Source organism: Pseudorca crassidens, chromosome X (assembly GCF_039906515.1).
Source record: "Pseudorca crassidens isolate mPseCra1 chromosome X, mPseCra1.hap1, whole genome shotgun sequence".
Classification (NCBI taxonomy): domain Eukaryota; kingdom Metazoa; phylum Chordata; class Mammalia; order Artiodactyla; family Delphinidae; genus Pseudorca; species Pseudorca crassidens.
Genome location: NC_090317.1, coordinates 112,561,495 through 112,579,736, shown reverse-complemented (window position 1 = coordinate 112,579,736; position 18,242 = coordinate 112,561,495). Strand labels below are relative to the sequence as shown.

The following is an 18,242-nucleotide window of genomic DNA, read 5'->3' as shown; positions in this document are numbered from 1 at the left end:
AAAAAGCCAAAATCGACGGAAAATTGATAGTGATCACCCAAAAAAAAAAAAAAAAAAGCCCTTTCCCTCACGCCCCTCCTGCACTTCCCCGTCCCCCCTCCACCCAAAACTCCCGAGTAGCCCTGCCCACCCCAGGAAAGCGGCCTTCACCCCAGGAGACCCTGTGGAGTCTGAAGGCTTGAGACACTCAGACCTCGGGGGATGTCCTAGAAAGTTCCCGCCGGGCCTGCAAACCCCGAGAAAGGAGCATGCGGCAGAAGGGCTGAGCGAAGGTAGTTGGCGATTACTCCCGGTGCCCCGGGCCGGGCCCCCGCTTGCGAGCGCCGCCCTCGCAAGCCCAGGGCCGGGGCCGGGTGGCTCAATGCCAAGGTCGACGGCCAAGGTCCGGGGAGCCCCCTCAGCCCTGAACCCCGCGAGCATGCTCCCCAAGGTGTCCGGGGGACGGGGAGCTGCGGCTTTCCGGCCCGGCGGGTGAACCGAGGACGCCCGAGCCGGAGCGCGGCAGCTGCAGAGCGCGTCGCCCACCCCCGAGTCACCGCTGACCTCTGCCCGCCCCCGCACCTGCCCCTCGGCCGCGCACGCCTGCGCCCTGGGCCGCGAGAGGGCCAGCCCCCCCTTCTCTGGGGCGCGGCCGGGGAGCGCGCGCGGAGCCCGGCGGGTCCGGCCCGGAGACACGCCTGCGACCCCCGCCGCGACCGACTGTCCCGCGGCCTGGCGGGGCGGCGGCACCGGCTCCGAGAGCCGCGCTCGTCACGCCGCAGCATTCCGCACCCCCCCCCCCCACGCCTGCCCCTCTCCCCAAAGGTCCAGCGCGCTAATTACTGCAAATTGAAACTAATTAAGCTTCTCTTCCCTTTCCCATCACCCTGGGAGCGTTGGCGAGACCCGGCCCCCGCGGGCGGGCTTACACCGAGCGGTCACCCGGCGGGGCGCAGGCAGGGCCCGGGGGAGGGAGAAGGTACCGTCGTCGCCGGCGAGGGGTGCGCCCAGGAGGGTGCAGACTGCAAATCTGTTTGGGTCTCCTCGCGAAACCTGAGTTGTTTAGATTTTTTTTAAGTATATACATTTCCCAATGCCTGGATAAGTGATGTAATGACATTTGTCGAGTTAAGATCTGCCACTTGGATACCCCTCGCTGCCTTTCCATCACTGTTCCTGCGTTCTCTCCCTCTCCCTCCCTCCCTCCCTCTCTCCCTCCCTCCCTCCCTCTCTCTCTCTCTCTCTCTCTCTCTCTCTCTCTCTCTCTCTCACACACACACACACACACACACACACACACACACACCCTGCTACCCGCGCGTGTACCGTGGAGCCCGCCCCCTCGGAAGCCAGCGCCTGGGCTCCTCGCTCTCGCCATTACCTGTCATCTCGGACTGCGCACTTCCTTGTACGTGGCACTTTCCACAAGCAGTTTCCTTCGTTTTCCGAGCCAAGACTCCCGCTCGCTTCAAATTTCTGTCTTCACCGTCAACAATGCCTACGGTACACCCTCCCTCCCTCAAGCCCACCCCATCTCTGGGCCCCGGGCCCCCCAGCTCCCGCTGCGACACGACCCGGGAAAGCCGAGATGCTCGTGGAAAGCGCCGCGGCGGCAGCGATCTTAACCTTCGTAGGAAACCCTACGGATCCTTTGAGGATCAGATTCAAACCAGGAGCCTCTGCCAGGAAAACGCGAGTTCAGATAAACCCCGGAGGTGCCGGGGCGCAGGAGCCCACGCCCGGCCTCTGGGGGGCTCCCTACTACTGTCCCCTCAGAGCCTGTAGAGAGTATTCACACTTCCTTTTGTTAAACATATATATATATTTTTTTATTATTTTGAGCGTGACACTTCTCCACTAGATAGCAAGGAAAAGTGATAACAGTTACACATTACACAAAAGTACTGTACGATTGCCTTTACCTTGAAGGTTTCGGAAGCCTCTACAGTTAATAAGTTAAATAAAGGGCTTGAGTACATAAATATTTGTCTAGGAACCCTACCGTATCTACAACACAGTAAGAATCTACAAGAGGACAAACTTTTACCATACCACGCTGAGTGCAATTGCGTTATAACATTTCAAATATACAAAGCTCTGTTCTTTTTTTTTTAATAACAATGGTATGTACAGAATCAATAATCACAGTTTGGTGACTTCAACAGTCCATATTCTAGCAGAGTATTTCCCTTTGGTTTGATATAAAAACCTTGGTTGGTGTATGATAAAGAAGAGAACAAGAACAAGACGCCCCTTTCCGTTAAGTGCACTGTTAGCTATCTTACAGATTCGCATTCGCTTCCCCGGCCCGGAGCCGGGGCCCACGCTGGGGAGATAAACTTAGAGCGCCAAAATGCTATTAGGAAAATTTTAAAAAAAGCTAAGTAGGGTGTCAGGAGGAAGAGAGGTTGGGCTTTTAAATTTTTTAACTTCAATACCAGGTGTCTTAGGGAGAAAAACCTCCCGGATATTTTCAGTAAAAGAACGGGAGAGAGTGGACGTTCGAGTTGGAGCGAGGTTGGCAGAAGCAGGCGCAGGGGCAGAGGCAGAGGCAGGGGCAGGGGCAGGGGCAGGGGCGGGTGGACAGCCAGCCGAGGAGGTGCCACGTCCGGTAGCGCCGAGGGCTGCCTTGCCCGCGTCCAGGCTGCTGCGAAGGCGGCTGCGCTCTCTCAGTGCCGTCTCGGGAGTGTGCTGGTCCTCTGTTTCCATTTGGTCTTAAGTGGTGCTGAGTGAGGTGACCTTTCCGGATCGCGCCTGGGGCGCGAGGGTGGAGGGCAGCCTTTAGCACACCTCCTTGCCCGTGCTGGTGCCCGGCAGGATGTTGAGCTGCGTGAGCTGCGCGGCGTGCTCCTTGGCCTTGAGCCTCAGCGCGGCTATGCTAGAGGCGCGTCTGTCTGCGGCCGCCGTGGCCGGGTCAGCCAGAGCGCCCGACGCCACCGCGCCCTCCACGGCCGGCGTGGGCTGTCTCAGGAGCGCGGCCGCAGTCGACGCGCTGGTCAGGGGGGCCATGGTGGAAAAGAGCCTGCAGGGAGAGCAAACAGCGCGGTCACGGCCCCGGGAGCTGCGCGCAGCGCCTCGGGCAGCCTTCCCCGCCGCCTCTCCCCGGGGGAGCAGAGGGCACAGAAGGGCGCAGAGGGGCGCCGCCGCTGGGGCGGGGAGTCGCAGGCCCGGGTGGGCCGCGGGCTGGGGAGTAGCTGGACCCGCGGTCGGGAGGCTGGGGTGCTCTGAGAGGGTTTACTGGAGCAGGGAACCGACAGAGGGGACAGAGCCGCGGCGGAGGCAAGCCCCGAGTCTCAAAACCCCATGGCCCAACTGCGCGGATTCTGTGCTTTCGCTTAAGAAGGGGGGTGTATTCTTAGACCAGGAGCTCCAATTGCCTGTAATACTATTTGCCAGGAGAGAGAAGAAGAGAGACAAAGAGAAAGAAGAGAGAAAAGGAGAAGGGAAAAAAGGGAGAAAGGAAGGAGAACGTGGGATCAAAACTGATCAAGACCTGTGCTCCACTTTGTACTCTCTATATAGGGCGCCTTCTCGGCCCGGGGCTCCTTTTACCTTGAAAACACCGGTCTTGTATGCCGGCCTTCCCTCCGCTGAGGCCGCCCTCCCGCGCCGGGCTGAGCTGCCAGTGCCCGGCCGAAGACCGCGAGGGTGGGGGCGCCCGCCTGTAGATTTCCGCTCGCCAGGCGGCTCTAACCAGCCAGCGGCCCCGCGTCCCGAAGCGGCGACACCTCTCCCCCACCGCCTTCCCTGCGCCCCTGCAGCCTTTAGTCCCAGAGAGCCCCGACCCGCGACCTCCGCGCGTGGCGCACGGCGAAGCCCAAGCCTGGGACTCCAGTCCGCGTCACCGCCTCCGGGAGGCGCCGGGATTGCCCCGCACGGCGCCTCCACTCTCTTCGCACTGCACCTATGACCTGCAGCTGAGGCCCGAGCCGCCCCTGACGCTCAATGCCACCACCCCTACCCCCGCCGCTTCCCCCCAGGGCTTTGGCTCCGGGCCCCCGCAAGGCCAACTCAGGGTTTCCACGATTAGAAATGAGCCCACCTGGGCTCGAGGAGCGCCTCCTGCTTCTCCCAAGCCCACCCTCCACCTCTGTTATCACCTCTGTTATTTTTACCACCCGCACCGCACTCCTCTTCCAGCCTCTCCAAATCTGGCAGCCGGCACTCCAGCCGTGGTTTGCCAGCTTTTACAAGTCATTTGTTGTGAGAAGGGTAAAGGAGAGGGTGGAGAGCGAGGGGCAGAGGACTTTTAACAATTTTTTCCAGAAAGAAATAAAGTGTGGCCTGGAGGGGGCGTAACATGCCCTGGTTCCACTAGGTAAACTGAGTCACTACACTTAAGCGCACTTTCTGTTCACTTTATTGGTTTGTTACAAGAAACTAATTTTACTGAGTCTTTTTTGAACATTTTCTCCAGATGATTTTTTTTGTTAAGTGGCTATGCAGTTGGATGAATCTATTATTTCTTTGTTCTCCCAAAGAGAGATCATTGAAGCTGCATTCAGTTTTATTTTCACTGCACTTTCCAACTTAATACATCTCTCCTTTGTTTCTTTGTCTGTGTGATTATACAGACTTTTAATTTCATCATTCGATGTTCATTTAAAGAAAGGGAGTTATAACATATGATGAACTGTTTCTTTTCTTTCGTTGTCTTGTGCCGCTTTGGGGGGGGCCAGGGTTTGTATATATGGGGGTCGGGGGTATGGTTGGCAGTGGGTCACTTGAATGACAAGGAAGATAGAGTCTGGGGAAGAAGAAAGAATCCTTTGCACCCAGAGGGCCCGTGGCTCCAGGGCTCCTGTGGGGGCCAGGGCTGTGTTCCTCTGGTTGCCAGGCTCTGGGGCATGAGGAAGGATTTTTGCAAAACTTGAAAAGTCATTCTGGCTCTGTGGCCTACACCTGTACCCGTTTACACACATATCACCTACGGCCTGGGCTGTTGCTGCCTTCAAATTGTACTGGTGCAGCTTTCATTGAACACTCCCAGTTTCCACGGTTGCTATTATCGTCACTGCCTTTCCCTTTGCCGCTCAGTCCCAAGTCATTCCCTTCAAGATCCACATTGTTTAAGGCAAAATTAGAGATTATTTTCTTTGGCTAAGTCGCTGAGGTTAAGCCAAAGAGAAAAGATGTGTGTAGTCCCTACCCGTCTCCAGCCTCCTCCCTGGACCCAGGCCTCTGTGCGTGTATGAGAGAGACAGACTCCCCGAAGCCGCGTATTACCTGCCGAACGCAGGGCTGATAAAGGCCGGGTGCCGGAACACGGCGGCTCCTAGGAAAGTGCTCAGGCCCAGCGGCGCCCCGCTGGGCGGCAGGCTGGCCGAGCCCGGAGGCGGAGGTAGGCTCGGGAAGGCAGCGGCAGCGGCGGCGGCGGCGGCAGTCCAGGCCGAGTCGAGCGCAGGGTGGTGCGGGGGGAAGGGGCTGGCGTCCAGGTAGGGGCTGAGCGGGTGGGTAGCGGAGAGCGGCCCGGGGAAGGGCAGACCCGGAGGATGGGTCTGTGCGCCCGCCTTCTCCCGCTTGCGCCACTTCGCCCGACGGTTCTGGAACCAGACCTGCAAAGCGGAAAGAGGCCGGGGTCGGCGAGGCTCCGGCCCACCCCCCACCCCGCCCCCGCCTCTTCCCCGCGCGCCGCGGGCCCTGCCTCTTTTCCCCTGCGGCCTGCGCCCACCTCACCCCTCTCTGGCCTCAGGTTGTTCAAGGACACGTCTGGGGCCAAAGGGGCAGTGAAAGAGGGCCCAACTTAAAGCGAGCAGGAAACACTGGGCAAGTGAACCCTCTCCAGTGGATATTTCAACCAGCCTAGTTCCTTTCCAGTTTTTAAGGAAAAGTAGTTTCGTGTGTTCAGGAGTGAGGAAACCAAGGTTTAAATGTCTGCGCTGCCTTTTGCTTGCTGTGTGTCTTTAAACAGGTCACTTAAACCTCTCTGAACCTCACTTTTCTAATCTGTAAAATGGGGGTAATAAAAGTTTCCTCATAAGGCTGTGATGAGGAATGAGCAGAATAAGGCATGCAGAAGTTGGCATTCAGTGGTGACTCTTGGGACCAGGCAGCCACCAAGAGAAGAGTGCTCATCAGCTTTCTGCCTCAAATCAGCTATTTTTGCCTATTTCACGTGTACCCAAGAGGTGGCAAAATTCTTGCTCTGCACTGAAAAGGGAATCGGGGAGGCGGTTCACTTGATCTTTCCAGAAATATTTATTGAACGCCTATGAGCACTACACTGGGTTCTCGGGCTTGGGGAGAACCGGGAGGGAGGGAAGAAATGGCCACAGTAACTAGCAAACAGGCATACAGTTTAGGGGCCCAGTTCTCCCTGAAATGAAGTGTGGGGTACACAGCCTGCTATCTGCAGGGGCTCTATGCAGGGCCGGGTTCTGCCGAGTAAGGCACTGACTGCGGGGACCAGGTATTCAGCAATACCTGGACACAGAAACCAGAGTGTAGGATACCTGTAGACTGTGCCCATATTCAGAGCTAGCGAACGGGTCCTTTATTTCTTCTGGGGATGTGGTTTAAATAGGTTATTTAAATAAGATAGTTCTAGGCTTGGGGGAGGTTTTCAGCACAAGGTATCTTGCTAATTGTTAATAGAAAGCAGTTTTCGTAGAGACCTTTACCTGAAATATGGCAGCTACCATAGTCTAAAAATAACTCCTAGGAGCATGAGATTATTTTTATGTGACCTGCTCATCACACCCACAGCTGAGAAGATATGCTCCTTCTCCCCTGAAGGCATTAATATTTTTAGGACTGGGTTTATGCCTGCACACAAGTCTAAAAATTAAGAATGAACTCCAGGGCTATACGGAGTTATATTAAAATATAATGTAAATGATCCCAGAGGAAAATTTTTTTAAGACATCTGTGCCTTTCAGATATACACAGTGGGGGCTGTCGTTACTAGCACTAGTATCTAGGCTTCGTTTGACTTCTAGACAGCCACCTAGGGCAAGAAAAATCAAGAATCCAAGTCGGCTGATTACTTAAAATTCTGCCCAAAGGGGGCCCATCCGTAACATTTCACAGCCCTCAAATAATCTATTTGAGAATCACAGAAACACTCCAGTGTGGAAATTCAGAGACTTGAAAAAGGAAGACTAGATGGGACCGGGCTGGGTGGGCAGCTTTTGTGTATCCAAATCTGTCTAGACAATATCCACCCCTTCTCGAGGGCAGTGAAAGGAGTAAGGGTGGGGGGTGGGGGGGACAGTGGAGGCAGAATGCCCTCAAAGAAAGTGGAAACCTTCTACAGATGGATCCGCTCTCCCGGCTCGACTGCAATTATCAAGATGTCCCCCTGCAATTCCTCGTTATTGAATTAATACCTCTGAGGCCCCCCAACGGTAAACGAAAGGACTCTAATAATTCATATTCACTTAATTACATCTTCTCCCGTGAATAGGGAGAGAGGAGAAGGGGAGGGGGGCGCTCTCTTTCTTTTTAAAAGTTATTTAACTTTCCCACGACTCGTTCCCCTGAGCTGAAAATGCGGAGTTGCTGTCACATCTCTGTTTGACAATGGAGAAATGTGTCAACAGAAAGGAGGGGACAGGCCTCATCATTAGCCCTCTAATGCAAGAAGCTGTTGTGTATTAAATGAGCCATATGGAATTTATTGTGCTTTATCAGCACCTGATTTTGACTGTAAAGTGATTCACTCAGCTCCTAACCCAGGGACATCTGTTTTCTGTTGGCCGTCGGGGCTGCCCAGTGTTGATCGTCTCTTTGGTTATGAGGCCTGGGTTCGGAAATGCACTCTGGTATGGGGCTGCAAACACCTTTAATAGCATTGCACTCACTCCCTATTAGATCAATGTGGGCTCATTGCTATAAAAAATGGGAAATCAAATAGCATTAGCCGGCTCCTTGTGCGGGCAGAGGGGAAATCAAACAGCATTTTGCCTTCAAATGGCCCTGTTTGTTCTAGCACTAAGTGGGCTTTTATGAAGCCCGATTGGAGACTTAATCGCAGCCAGATACCTGCTTGGAGCTGAGCGGATTTGTCTAACCACCAAATCCATGCTCCATCCCATTATTTCAATCAGGAGAAGTCAGTTCAGTTCGCAGATTGCTTCCCACAGGGGCTGTGGGCCAGGGGGCTTCTGAACTGCAGTCTCAGGGACCCTGAAACCCCTCTTCTGATCCTGGACTCCTTCCACAAGGCTCCCAAACCTCGAAATCTTCCCCTTCAACCTCCCAGGTGTTCGTATTTTAATACAGTTTTGTGTGTGAGTGTCTGGGTTTATCTTTCTGATTCTGCTTTTCTTCATTTTATGAAGGGGTTCTCTCAACAGCCCTCCAATCCATCGACCCATCTCTCTTCCACTCTCCCCCCAGCCCGCTGCCCCTCCCTTCCTCCCTCTCTGCAGTGCAGCTCACCTGGACCCGGGCCTCAGTCAAGTCCAGCCTCATGGCCAGTTCCTCCCTATAAGAAAGCAACACACAGGCAGGAGGTCACTGCAGGCTCCAGCAACCCCCGTCAGCCCCCTTTCCCTCGCTGGCAGCCTCCTCCATTAGGGTCTCACCCCACACACCTAGGCATCGCCATCCCTTCAACATTGGAGTGCCTTCTATTTGACTGAAGATGTAAAAACGGAACACACTCCCAGATATAGGATGTTATCTATTATACTGTATCATATTATATTCAAGAGTGACAGGGGTGACTTCTTGAGTCTCTAAGTCTCGGATTCTCTCTCACTTCTAAGCCAGAGTTAGACAAGACACACACACACACACAGTGATTATAGCCTCTTTTGTCCTAATAGTAAATGGGAGAACTCAGCACCCAACTAAAAACATTTCTTTCGCCCTCTTGGTTTCTTTCTGCCTTCTTTAAAAAATGTTCTCTCCCCCTCCTCCCTCTCTCTCTCTCTCTCTCTCTCTCTCTCTCTCTCTCTCTCTCCAGCTCTCCGCCTTTCCTTCCATCTCTCTCTCTCCGCCGCCATCCTCCCTCCCTCACCCCTTTAGGTCATACTCCCCATTACCCTCTGGAGATATGTTAAGCTTGTTAAGAGTTCAGTGGGGTAATTTTTCGATTAAACAAAATTCTGCGCACCTCCTGACTCCAGTGCCCACTACAAACCCTGCCCATCTCAGGGGAAGTCAATTTAACTGAAACCCTACCCCGTCATTGCAGTTATTACTGCGACAATTAAGGCAAATAGGAAACCATTAAGATGCTGTAGAATGGCTTACGACCTGTTTACCGAAAATACGAGCGCGCAGAGAATAATTGGCCCTCCGCTCGCTAATATGAAAGAGCGGGGGCCGCCCCAGCCTCGGACCTGGGTCTGCACTGCTGGCAGTGCCCCTGGCCCACACCTGAAACTTCAGGATTGGGAGAAAACCGGTTCACTGGAGAGCTTCCCTCTGCCTTCTGCTACAGTGAGCATCAGCAAATCTAAAACCCCAAAACCACACTCCCGGCTGGATCCGGGCGGGAACCAAGGGGCTCTAACTAACCCCCTGGGTCGGAAAGAGGTGAGCACGGGGTGGCGAAAAGGAGCTGCCCCTCTTCATGTACTTTGGTTCCCCTGGAGAAGCTAAAGAAGGGCAGACCTGGGTGCCAAGCGACACCACATCATATTCTCCTTTTGAATTACACGTGTGATAAATGAAGAAAAGCAGGTCGGCCGGTTAGCTATTTGATAGACACAATTGTTTTAAAATTTATTTTCTTTTCTAAAGGTAACGAAGGGACTGGATGAAAGAGGGGAGGACCAAGTTTAGCTCAGGGGATGATCAAGTTCAGTGCCTCTGCCCCGCATCAAATCTACTCTTTTCCGTTTCTGATTAGGAGACAGTTTGGCAATTAATGGCTAGACCAACTACACTTGCGAGTTGGCTCGGGCCTCCTGAACACTGAGCGATTTCTCCTCCGGTTCAAAGGGGCGGACAGCTTTCCGCTGCTACTAAAGTGCACGTTGAAAAGCCGCACACGCCTCATGCGAAGGTGCTGCTCGAGCTTTGACAAGCCCAACGCTAGGCAAGCACCCATCTCTTTCTCCCTCCCCGCTGGGGAAAGTTTGCCCTAACCGTGGTTCCTCGCCGAGCCAGACCTAAGCCTTGGGGTGGGAGAGGAAGGCCCCCAGCCAGGCCGGCGCCCCAGGTAGGATTAATAAGCTGGCCTTCAGAGGCCCAGTCATCTCACAGGTACATCTTTCCCCCAAAAAAACCCGGGCGAGTGTGAAGTGGAGCGTAACTAGGAGAAAAACCCGGGTTGGACAGCCGTCCAAAGAGAAAAATTCCCCCAGCTGTTCCGTCTACTGCCTGCCAGACTTCCAGCAATCAGTGCCAGCCCCTGTGAACCCGCTTACATTAAACCAACACTGGGTTTAATGTGTGTGGAGGGAGAGAGGGCAGCGATGAGAAGGGAAGATTATGGCCGGTGCCTCCACAGTTGTACAGATACCAAACACTGCCCCGTTTTGACTTCCTTCGGTTATTTCAGGAGTCCTCAAATGACAGAACTCGGATCTTTTTAACGGCCTTCTCCGCAGGCACGGGCAGCTTTACTGCGAACTGCGTTAACTGATACCCAGCAGGCGCCCGGGGCATCAGGCAGGGATGGCGATCGCACCACACGGCGGCCCAAAATAGCCCCTGTTTAGCTCTGGCGGCGAGGGCCGGCAGCGCTTCCTGCGCCTCGCCTGGGACCTGGCCCGGACTCCGGACCGTAGCGCCCGGGGCCCTGAGTGTGTGCGCAAGGGTGCGCACGTCTCCAAGGTGGCGTGTTCGGGAGGCCTTTGGAAAGGCCGTTTCTTTTTCTCTAACTAAAACTCGTAATTTGAAAAAATTAAACTGGAGAGACCTTGGGAAGGACTAAAAACAAAAAACATCCCAGTCTAAACTTAAGGCCCGGAGTAGGGGGGAGGGGGGGAGTAGTTTTTGGTCAACGGGGTGGGTGCATTGGGAGGGCGCGCCTGGGTAGAGTCCAGGAGCGGAGTCCCTGCCCCAGCCCGGGGCCCCTGCCCGCCCACCTTCCCTCTCCCGGACCCACTCGCTCCCTCCAGCCGCTGCCGCTGCGACCACCCCTCGCGCGTACCTGGTGAAGACGTCTGGGTAGTGCGTCTTCTGGAAGGCCCGCTCCAGTTCCTCCAGCTGGTAACTGGTGAACGTGGTGCGGTAGCGCCGCTGTTTGCGCTTCAGCAGCCCCTCCTCTGAGTCGCTGCCCGCAGACAGGCACACGCTATCCTCGCCGTCCTTGCCCTCAGCGTCCTCTGGGTGCAGCAGCAGCTCCTCCTTGGGCGACAGCTCCCCGCCCTCAGCGGCCACCGCGGCGGCAGCGGCGGTGGCCACCGCTCCGGTGGCGGCCACGGCGCAGCGCCGCGGTTCCTTGATCAGCGCGCGGGCGTCGTCCTCCAGCAGCTCCTCCTCGTCGTCTTCCAGCAGCTCCTCTTCCTCGTCCTCGTCCTCTTCATCCTCCAGCAGCTCCTCCTCCTCGTCCTCGGCGCCCGTGCCGCTACTCGCCGCCGGGGCGCCGCCGGGGCCACCGGCCGCGCCGAGGCGCTCGTCCGGGTGCGCGGCGCCCCCCGGGCCGCCCAGCTCGTCCAGCGCGGGCGGTGGCGGCACGAAGGGCGCCCCGTTTTCGCGGTACGACTTGCTGCGGCTGATGCTCACCTGCGGCGCCTGGCTGATCTTGAGCGTGTCCCAGGCTGCGGCGGCCGCGGCCGCGGCGGCCACGGCGGCCCCCGCGCCGTCCGGCCGCTCCCCGGGCCGCGCGGTCGGCGGCGGCGGCGGAAGGGCCTCCCCCCGCGGACCGGCCGTGGCCGTGGCCGCCGCCGCCGCCGCCGCCGCCGCTGCCGCCGCAGCCGCCGCGGCGCCCTGGAGGAGGCGGCCCCCGCCCGGGCCGTACAGGCGCCGCAGCTTGGGCGGCAGGTGCAGCTCGGCCTCGAACGGGGCGCTGCTGCCCTTGGGGGAGCCTGCGGGCAAGGGAGAGCGGTCAGCGCGCCGGCCGGCCGGGCGCCCCCTCCAGAGTCGCCGCCCGGGCCGGCCCGCCGCCGCTCCCTCCGCGCCTAGGCCCTGGCGCGCCCCCCCGCCCGCGCCATCAGATTCCGAGCCCTTCTCCTCCTTCCCCAGTTTTCTTGCTGTTTCTTTTTCTTTACATTTTTCTCTCTCTTGCCCTTTCTCTTGTTTCCTTCTTTTTTCCTTCTCTCCTCCTCCGTCCCTCCTTTCCTTTCCCTCTCCCATTCTTCCTTTTATTTTCTTCCTTCCTTCCTTTACCTCTTTCTCTGGCCCTTCCTTTCATTTTACATTCTCCTTTTCTTTCTCTCTCATCCCGTCTCCTCATCATTCTTTCCCCTCTCCCTCTCCTTCCTTTCTCTTATTTGTGCGCCCCCCTTCTTCCTTCCCTCCTTTATTCCTTTCTTTTTCTTTCCCCTTGCCCTCTCCCTCACTTTTTTCCTTCCCATTTCGGGGCAGGGGGCAATCTGAAAACATTCAGCAACTTAAAAAAAAATCACCACCACCCTGAAAACTTTGCGCACGACCTCTGCCCTCGGCTCTGCCACGCGGCCGGGGCTGGCGAGAGGGGCCGCTGCCCGGCGGGCGACCCCTGCGGGGGAAGGGGGAGCGGCCCGTGGCCCTGAGTGCGGCCTTGCCCCGACAGACCCCAGCGGGAGGGGCTGGCGGCTCCGAGCACAGAAAAATCGTCCTGGAGAAAATGGGTTCAGAAAGGCCTGGGTGGGGGACGAAGGGGGTGCAATAGGCACAGGCCGCTCCTTCCCCTCGAGGAAGCGCCTGGCACAGGTGCCACTGCAGGCTAAAAAAAGAAAAGGAAAAAGTCAGTTTTGTTTTAAACGCCCCCTTCTCCGCTGTCCGCTCCCGTCTTCCAAGTGGCGCTGCGGCTGGACCGCTGGTTTACGGATTTTAAAAGAAATCAACAATTCTTTCCCTGCGACACCTCTGCAAGCCAGCTCAAGGCGAAACTTGAGTGTAACAGGTTCGGGGCAAAACGACAGTTGTTCTGAAATTTTTAATTTTAGAAAAAAATAAGAGCTTTTAAACATCTCAACTGTTTAAAAAAAAATAACATAGCAGAGAAAAAAACAACACCCAGAAGCCGTACATTTCATACACTTCAAATACAATAAGGAGCATTTGGGGAATCCCAGGGAGACGTTTTCTGCAAAGCTTGGGTTTAAAAGGTCACAAGTAATCTACAATTTTAAAAAGAAGAAGAAAGCACAACACCACATATAAAGAAATCTTCCAGAGAAGAAAGGCCAAGGCTCATTCGGCCTGGGGTCCCCATTCACAGCTTTTGGGGTTCTTGTCTTCACCAAGTTGCTGTTACAAGAGTCCACCCGGCACCTGCTGTTTCTGGCCTGTGGCCCCTCTTCAGAGCACCCCCAAGGCCACCAAAGGGGGCATTTGAACGACCTAAGGACGGATACCGAGAACCTAAGGGCCCTTGAAGCGAAGCTCGGTCTCTGCTTTCTCTGGAAGCAGAGGGGGAGGGAGAGACATCCCCTGGCGAGATGTTTACCGCTCTTTGAGGCACCAGGCCTCAGAGTTGTTCCCTTTCTTTCCTCCGTCTCCAGTTGGACAACCGCAGGCCCCTGGCCCCGGAACATCACACATCCAAACCAGCGCCCAGCACCTTTTTCAGGTGCCCGGCGAGCACAGCCTTACCTTGAACGGCCTTTTCCTGGTCGGTGCGGCTGGCCAGCGGGGCAGGCAAGCTCTGCGCGGCTCCCAGCAGCCGCATTTTGCACGGGCTCCTCCGGCCCAGGATGCTGTCGATGCAGTAAGAGGAGAGCAAAGTTGGAGATTTACTTTTGCACTCGGGCCTCTCGGAGCAGCCCTCCTCCTGGTACTGATTGCTCATGGCTGGGGTTTTTTTTCCCTGGGCGCAGAGAAGCGGGCCGCTGGCTGCCTCTCGGGGCTGGTGGGATGGATGGGTGTGTGTTGGGGGGGTGGGGTTAGATGGCTGGTTATAATGGATACTGTTGCGATCTCTGTGCCTCTCTGCCTCGCTCGGTCGCTGGCTGCTGGCTCCCGCCCTGCCGGTGGCCGGAGCTCGCCCTCTCCGCGCTCAGGACAAGCTGTAACAAGTGTAGTGAGCTGCGGGCGCGGAGCTCTGGAGTCTCTCTTCTCCACGTGCTGAGAGGCGCCCTCTGATTGGCTCTCGCCAGAGGCCTGCGCCGGGCTGTGGGCTCCGCGCAAAACCCGGACTGGATTCCGGGAAGGCCGGCGGTGGAGGTGGGACAGCAGGCACGCACCCGAGCCAATTTTATTTTTATATTTTGTTTTTAACTAACAACTTTCTAACTAACAACTTCCTGGAGCGCCTCCTTTAACCCTTTAGGGCTAGCCCGAAGGTCTAGCTTATTCGGATGTCAGGCCTGTGGGTGCCACTCGGGCGACGTGCGCCCCTTCCACCAACCCGAGGACCTCACTCCCTCGGAGACAAGTCCTTGAGGCTCGGCTCGCGTTCAGAACGACTTGGCCCTTTTCAAAGCCAGTGTTGCGCTCCCAGGACAGCGCCTTGACCTCAGTGGCCCTCAGCCGCCGTCCTCTTTAGGCTGGACGGGCCTCCGAGGTGCCGGGGTGACGGACGCAAGCAACATCTGCAGTTGCGGCGTTCAGTTTTTTCTTGCGGCCCAACGCCTTGAGCTGTTAGTCTTCACCTTGAGCCCGGCGGTTGCGCTCTTGCTGGTAGCGTCCCTCAACGGCTCTCATCTCCGTCTTCAACTCTGGAAAAAGTCCCCTTAAAGACAGAGCTCTGCCAAAGGCGCGCGGCCTTCCCTAGAGCACCTACAGGGCAGAAAGGGACAGGCGAGTGTCGGCTGCGAGGACGGGCAGCTGGGGACAAGTCCTGGAGTCTCCCCCTTCTCCCCGGACGCGCTACCCTCTCCTCCCCACAAGTTAGCCTCAGTTAGGCCGTCACCCCGAGGCTGGACACTGTCAGATCACGCGCAGGGAGCGGAACCTGCCGGGAGCCCTGAGCGCTCCAGGGTGGGAGGGACCCAGGTTCGGCTTCAACCAAATCTCAACGCCTAAAATTCTGAACTCCCCCTGGCAAAGGCGAGAGAGCGAGCCTGAGGGAGAGCGCGTTTCTTCCCAAACAGCTCCCTGCATGTCCAGCGCTGAGAACCGAGACTCAGCTCCGACTGAAGTTGGGCCGAGCCCAGGCGAGGGGCTAGAACGGACGCCCTCCTTTCCTGGGTGCAGGGCCCAAGGGACAGCCAGGGGCCCCGACGCTGTCAGGGTGGGGGCGAGCGTGGTGGGTGGGAGAGGGGCCGGGGAGGGGGAATCCACGCCGGGTTTTCCTCTCTCAACCCCTTCAATGTGTCAAAGAGAAAAGCGTTTTACAAAGGATTATACTTGAATCACTTACAGTCAGTATTTAAAAATACAAGGAGGCATAACTGGGATTTTTTTTCCGGCCATAAACATCTGCCTAACTCTTGGATGTTGGTGGGTGGGTGGCAGACAGATCAGGCTGGCTTGGCAGGAGCATTCAAGGCACAACTGGAGGGGATGAAGGGTTAGGAACAGGCACGTTAATAATGTTAATACTAATGCGGATACTACTACTATTAAAGGCTAGAGGACAAGGAGCGCTCTGTGTGTGTGTGTGTGTGTGTGTGTGTGTCTGTCTGTCTGTCTGTCTGTCTGTCTGTCTGCCTGTCTCTGGCTTTTAGTCTGAGTCTCACCAGTTTTTCCTACACTTGGATGATGGGAGTGGGGGCGAAGGAGAACCCGAGCTCTCTCTGACATTGATTTTCTTTTAAGCACTCTGCTGTTCCAAGGCCCCTGGGATCTTCTCCTATCTTTCCTGCATTCTTCCTTCTCCATCCTCACCCATAGTTCTGTGTTAGTATACTGTCCTGTTCAGCTTTAAGCTAACATTCTGCGCGCTGATTCCGTCCTCCTTCCCTCCCTGGCCCGGAGAGCCCACTCTCCGCTTGCGGGTCTCGACGCAGCCGCAGCCGAGAGGCGGACAGCCCCGTCGGTCTCCTCCGAGCGAGCCTCCAGCCGCGAAGCCTCACGGGCGTCCTTGCGGCTGGTCACTAGGAGACACAGGGGCACTTTTCCCTCCTCAGCGGGCCCCGCGTCGGAAATCCACAAGACCCGGCTGCAGGTGGCTCCGTGACTTCAGAGTCACACTCCCGCACACGCAGGGAGTGGGCTGAAAATTAGTCCAAAGAAGATCATGTGAAAGAAAAAGAGACACAAACGCACAAATCATTTCTGAGAGCCTAACGGGGTTTCAAGTCTCTCGGTGGAAGATTTCTTAGCTTCCGTCCCCCTCCTCCCCCTTCTGCAGCTGTTCTCCTTTTTTTAAAAAAGAAGTCGGACTTTCTGCTGGGGTGTATTCTAATTTTAATCATCCACTGCCAAAGGGGAGGTTAACATAGAATTTCTGATTCTGACTTAATGACCCCTGGAATTAAATCTAATTCTATTAATGGAATAGAATGTCTTTCTTTGGGAAACCTGGTGAAAACACTAGCTTTGTTATTTTATCTTGTTTATTTTTGGTATTTTCTAATCAATCTTCCCAAGTGAGGACGCTATTGGGAAGGCACATGCATTCACTTCGGGGAGAAGGGCTCGACCCAGCTCCATTTACACCCAGCAGCCCTGAAGTGATCTTTGTCACAATTCAATACCCAACTTCAAAATCTACAATTGGCTCTTGCTATTCCTGAAAGATTAAAAAAAAAAAAAAAAACCAGAAAACTTTTTCTAACATACCCACGGGGAGACAATCTGCTGGCATCTCCACAGCGTCTAATCAGAAGATGGGTTTAAGATATATGTGTGTTATCCTACATGTTATTTTAGAAAACAAAATGATGCCTCTAATATCTAAGAAGAATTTAATTGATTTGTTGAGTAGGTAGACTTTTCAGGACTGGGCTATAGGACTATGTATAAAAGAACTTTTAGTTTAGCCAATTTAATGTCTACTCTGCCAGTAAGATGACACTTCACTTTCTTTTCACCTCACTTTTTCCACTTTCTTTTACCCGCTAATCAAAAGCAATTTCATTTTAGTAATAATATTATTCGCGATTGTACTTTGTTACAACTCCTGGCTCCTCTAATCTTTGGGGTCTGTAACTGTTGGTTTTCTTTTCCTGGGCTGCCTGGAAAACAATGGTTTGCAGTTCATCTGCTTTTAAAATCAATCAATCACTAAGATAAAAATGACAATTATGGCCGGAAGTGAGGGTCTGAAGAGTTCAGAACTGTTGTTTATGGTGAAAAATGAGGCTTGTCCCCAGGACTGGAAATAATAATTACCTAGAAGAGGCGAATGGAAGAAACCCCTTTCTTTTCTGTGGTGAGAACTAATTCTACATTGTAGTTTCAAAATTATATTTGCAAGAAATGCGGGATAAGGGGGTGGAAGTTAGATGTTATTATCCAGGAAAAAAAAATGTTTGGAGGAGAGTTAACCTTGCACACTTTTCATTTGAGATGTTTTAATTTATTGTGCAATATACACATAGATAAATAAAGCTGTAATGGGCTTCCAGCCACTCCAGACGGCTCAGGTCCCCTTAAATTATGCTCAACCTCTTCAAAACATATATTTAAACAATAGAAATAAACTTCACTGGAGTCTGGTGACCAATTTGGAAGCCATTGGAAGGGAAGACAATAAGTCCTGATTACACTAGAGGATTCTCTGTGATGTGATATCCCCTTTGCCAAGTCATTTTGCTGTTTTATTTATTTAATTTCTTTTTTTTAAAAAAACAAACTTTCATTCATTTATGGTCTTCCGCAACCTGCTAATTTAACACTGGAGCGCGTTATTGCAGTGTTAGGAGGAGAGAAAGAGGGAGCGAAAACAACAATACTGCAATGATCCAAATGATACAGTAGAATTATAGCAATTATAGTTCTACTTGTGGAAGAAAACCTTGCTGAGATCAGGCAAACAAACTGAAGCCTTGTGAGGATAACAAGCGTCGGGATTGACAGCCGGTGCTGGGAAGAGCCGGTGGGCACAAAGAGAAATATTCGCCTCCCACCCCCCTCCGCCCCCAACTCCAACCAGTCAAGGTTAACCTCCTCAAATGCTGCTTTCAGAGTCTTATCCACTTCAGGGTATGCATTTTATGCACAAATCGAGGTCTCTCCTCCTGGAGAAGTCTGAAGATAGGAGGAAATGTATCATAATCCGTTTGTCTAGCACTTGCCCCTCGCCTTCTCGGCCCGCTGCTTGCCCTCCACTCCCTACCCCTGCCTCAGTTCTCCCCACGGCTGCTGGGATCTGTCTGTGGACCGGTGTTTGT

General features: G+C 54.6%; 1 protein-coding gene across 1 annotated transcript; it reads right to left on the bottom strand.

The window, feature by feature from the left end:
* Positions 1-1,781: 1,781 nt before the first annotated feature.
* Positions 1,782-14,719, bottom strand: ARX (aristaless related homeobox). The gene is made up of 5 exons (XM_067722458.1): positions 13,618-14,719; positions 11,030-11,906; positions 8,362-8,407; positions 5,206-5,534; positions 1,782-3,001 (listed from the first exon to the last, which is right to left on the bottom strand). Exons 1-5 carry the CDS (start codon positions 13,811-13,813, stop codon positions 2,761-2,763), a joined length of 1,689 nt encoding a protein of 562 aa, XP_067578559.1. The 5' UTR covers positions 13,814-14,719; the 3' UTR covers positions 1,782-2,760.
* Between the last annotated feature and the right edge of the window lie 3,523 nt (positions 14,720-18,242).

Excerpts from the sequence above, each read along its gene's own strand:
- ARX (XM_067722458.1), bottom strand. The coding sequence starts at position 13,813 with ATGAGCAATCAGTACCAGGAGGAGGGCTGCTCCGAGAGGCCCGAGTGC. Across the intron at positions 11,907-13,617 it reads CCAGGAAAAGGCCGTTCAAG|GCTCCCCCAAGGGCAGCAGC; the intron begins GTAAGGCTGTGC and ends CCTTGCCCGCAG. Across the intron at positions 5,535-8,361 it reads TGACTGAGGCCCGGGTCCAG|GTCTGGTTCCAGAACCGTCG; the intron begins GTGAGCTGCACT and ends TCCGCTTTGCAG.